Source organism: Actinia tenebrosa, unplaced genomic scaffold (assembly GCF_029948245.1).
Source record: "Actinia tenebrosa isolate PJP-AT-01 unplaced genomic scaffold, QUT_ActTen_1.0 PGA_scaffold0__85_contigs__length_37466705, whole genome shotgun sequence".
Lineage (NCBI taxonomy): Eukaryota > Metazoa > Cnidaria > Anthozoa > Actiniaria > Actiniidae > Actinia > Actinia tenebrosa.
The window spans coordinates 21,392,595-21,396,627 of record NW_028292569.1 but is presented as its reverse complement, the minus strand read 5'-3'; the positions used below and the strand labels follow the sequence as shown (position 1 = coordinate 21,396,627).

At 34.6% G+C, this 4,033-nt stretch overlaps 1 protein-coding gene across 5 annotated transcripts in view; it reads left to right on the top strand.

Moving 5' to 3' along the window:
• Positions 1–3,365, top strand: part of LOC148913774 (uncharacterized) — a 203,344-nt gene extending 199,979 nt beyond the window's left edge. The window contains exons 2-9 of one of the 5 annotated variants that reach the window (XM_089036139.1): positions 567–836; positions 1,005–1,278; positions 1,449–1,520; positions 1,618–1,674; positions 1,836–1,943; positions 2,148–2,175; positions 2,313–2,349; positions 2,657–3,365. In XM_089036139.1, coding sequence (XP_088892265.1) covers positions 1,236–1,278; positions 1,449–1,520; positions 1,618–1,674; positions 1,836–1,943; positions 2,148–2,175; positions 2,313–2,349; positions 2,657–2,848 — 537 coding nt within the window. In that variant the 5' untranslated portion in view covers positions 567–836; positions 1,005–1,235 and the 3' untranslated portion in view covers positions 2,849–3,365. Of the gene's footprint in view, positions 1–45; positions 71–421; positions 1,279–1,448; positions 1,521–1,617; positions 1,675–1,835; positions 1,944–2,147; positions 2,176–2,312; positions 2,350–2,656 lie in introns of those variants that run through there. The other 4 variants (XM_089036137.1, XM_089036135.1, XM_089036136.1 and 1 more) reach the window with 4 other exon arrangements.
• Positions 3,366–4,033: the final 668 nt, after the last annotated feature.

Here is a 4,033-nt window from a genome sequence, read left to right as displayed (position 1 = left end):
CTATGGCGATGTGTTCTGATGCTGGCAACAAGACGCCACATAAGTAAGTAAAGTAAGCTTGTCGTAACATGTGGGTATAGTTGTTTGTTTTTTGTTTTTGTTTTTTGTTTTTTTGTTTTTTTGTTTTTTTTCTTTTTTGGAAATTTAGAATTTCCAAATTTAAAAATATTCTCAGTACGAATGTTCTATATTATTATGGTGATGATTTTGTTTTCCCATTGACATTTATCCAGCCATAATAAGACTCGAGTCGATGAGTACAATCTTAACCCTAAAATCTTGATTTTATCCTAAAATATTTTCGTTCTTTCGTTCTTTCGTTCTTTCGTTCTTTCGTTCTTTCGTTCTTTCGTTCTTTCGTTCTTTCGTTCTTTGTGGATACTATATCCTTTGCACTTTCAACTTTGCACTAATATGAGCAATTTTGATAGTTAATTTCTTCATGGATATATGGTATGCATTCTAATGAAAATGTTCAAAATAAGTCATTTGGTTTTTGGTTGTTTGTCATATTTGTAAGGGTGACGACTGATATGTACTTACATGTGCTATTTTCTTATTTACAGCATTTCCATCTTTATCGATCAATCCGTCATTTTCAAACATACCTGTAAACGAATCCCAAGAACTGCATATCAAATGTTCTGCGGTAGGAACTCCTATGCCAAACATCACGTGGCAAAAAGTACAGGGTGATGTCATTGATCAAGGCGTAGGGAATGTGACATTCGATATTAGAAATATTACAAGAGATGACGGGGGGCAATACGAATGCTGTGCTATTAACAACCTGAACAAACCTCCGTTTTGTAAGAGTATCTTGGTAACCGTCCAGTGTGAGTCTAAATGCTATTTTTCTTAAAGATATACAAATATATGTTGTTACGTTTTTTAGCCAAAATGGTGGGGTGAGAAGCTGCAAGGTTTGTAACAAATCAATATGACCACAATCAAGATCATTGAAACAGTGCAGACTGAAAATATATAATTCACTCTCTTCACAGATGAGCCACAAATAGATGTATTTCAGTCAAATTTCACAGTTTCTTCATATAATGGTGGTAAAATCAGGATATACTGTTTGGCCCATGGCGTGCCCTCTCCTCTGTTCACGTGGTATGATCCCCATAGTCGATCAATATTGACAGGATCTCATACTGTTACTGGTGTTGGTGTCTTGGAACTAGTAACCATAGACGCAGACAGCTGGGTTGTACAGGTGTAAAGCTAAAAATATGCTTGGTTATGATGAACACATTATTAGTGTTATTCAAACAGGTTTGGAGAACAATGACATATTATTAACTTTAGACGGTTAAAGAAAAATAGATAGATAGATAGATGGATGGTTGGATGGATTGATGGATGCATGGAGGCATGGATGCATGTTAGATGGATGCATGTTTGGAATGATTTAGTCATAAACAATTAATGTCATCTATCCCCAGTCCATCCACCCTCTCTGATGACAAGTAGAAATCACCATCGAATAACGAAATCATCACCACAAACCACTACAGGTCAGAATTAACAATAAACATCTGATGAGCCACTTTCTTAACTACTTCAGTTGAATTATCAACATTTGACTTGACATCCTATAACCATCATTCAAAGGTCATGAATCAAGAACCAAGCCTGGAGAGAGGTCTTGCTCGACACTATTTATTCAAGGTTATGTCAATGTTACATATATACGCATAAATAAAGGTTGCATATACTTTAATTTATTCATTTCTATATATTGACATTTTTTTTCCTTTACCGCTTCCCCAGGTCTGCAGGCACATACTCTGTGTAACCTTTAATCAAATTTTTTTTCCTGCTTTCATCAGGTCGCACGTTTGCAACAGTTCATTTTATCGTAACATCAATATCAATAGTTGTGAATATTATCATGGCGCTATTAGTGTGCTACATTTTCAAAAGGACTGGCTTCAAAGGTAAACACTTTAATTCCAGCATACAGTGTAAGTCACGTAGAATTAATCAGGATCCGTGAAGTATGTAAAACGATTGATAATGATTCAATGCTATAATTTCTGATATATTTTACTATTTCTTTCTTTTCTTTGATATCTGGCAACATTGTGTTATCGGGGTGTGTCTATCTTATACTTATTATCATAATTTTAAATATATTCTAGTTTTAAGGAAGATGAGCGACAACCAAAGGTAAGTTCACATGTTCCATATACGTACTGTATGTAATCAGTTTAACCCATCCGTTGCATATCCTGAGACTCCCTACCGTGCAAAAACAAATAATTCATAGCTCATGACGTTTTGACGATTATATTTTTGCTTTTTAGGGTTTCAAAAACAGAAGAATCTTTTCCAGTTGTAGAGGTGAGTTTGATACTATGAAATGTCTGTAATAAGAAAATGAAAATGAAGGGAAAAAAGCCACAGGTTGATTTGGACTATGTTTTTGATTTATTATCTATGATTTATTTAGGGGGGGGGGGGGGGGGGGGGGGGGGGGGATTTAAGTGGTACTATATATCTGAATATGGATCGGACTACTCACTCAACCTTGACCCCTTATTGGTTACCAACTTAACCTAAGCAGTAATAGGGATAGAATAGATGCTTTGGGTTCATCTAACAATCAGACAAACAAACACAATTTGTTTTACTATATTCTTGTATACAGGATGGAATAGAAATTGAAACACACGAGCCAGCAGCATCGAAAACGCCCCACAAATCACCAAACCTGATACCACCGAATATTAATGTTGGAGCAGTATCGAGAGAATGCACTCCAACCTTATTGGACGAGAGGAAACCAAAAGAGAACCCTGCACAGCAGCACTTTCTGTCAGGAACTCAGCATCTTTATTAATAGATAAATAATGTAGAGTCATTGTTAAGAGAGCACGAGTATCAGTCGCTACTAAGGGACAATAATGGAATAGGGGTACCAACAAATGTTCTCTGTGAAACAGCGTTAAAACATGTTACATCAAATGTTAATCAGCAGCAGCAAGGATCAGAATACCAACCACTGCATCTGTATTGAAGCACTGAAGAAAAGTAGTTGTATTAAAGTAATGTTGAATATTGTGATAGAAGTACCTAGAAGGTTTTATTAAAAGAAAAGAAAAAGAAAAAAGAAAAAAAGATGTTTCTACTAAAAATAAGATAAAAAGGAGGAATAAGTGAACAATAAAATAAGAAAGCAAAAGTGCAAAGGAAACAAAGCAAATATATCAAATTAATATTCATCTAAATATATTGTCAGATAATTCCCATAATTTTTCCCTCATTAAAAAATGTGATTTATTGCAACTCAAAAACAAATGCTATTTTTAGACTTTCTTTTAAAGACTCGGCCTGGTGTATACAATTTGCAGTATTATGATATAAGTGGTAGTAATTAATAAAAGGACATTCAGTGTATGCATAATGTAGTGGGCAATATCTACGAAAAAGAAAGAAAAAAAAAAAAGAAAAGAAAGAAAGAAAGAAAAGGCGCGCGCCATGAGGTATGTTTATCCTTATTGAATGACAGTAAACCAAAAGGCGCCTTCCATGTGTACGAAACCTCTCTCGAGCACAATACTTAACCACAAGGGGCTTCCTTCAATATCTTAGAGGTTTAGATGCTTTCGAAATCAATCGTCATGTTTGATTCCATTACTATCTCCACTGGTATATTATTTTGAGCACAAAGCTGAGTTTGTTTGTAATGTCTGGGGGAAACACTTTTTAAAAAATAAGTGATTTTTCTCATGGATGCCCTGCATCCAGTATATCGTAAATATTTGAAGCATCAGAAGGAAAATCATCTGGAACAAGAATCACGTTTACGCCCTTCGGCTCAGTTGGATTGTTTTTAGTAAACGGAAGTAATAATAATAATAAGGAACACAAAATATAATATAAAGCAAACCAATATAAAACAAAGCAAAAACGACAGTTAACCTTAATCATTTTGACTCGATATTAAATCAAGTGGTTCAATGATTACAACGAAACAACCATGAATTTCATTTTAGCATTATTTGATCGGTGCTATAATGCGCTA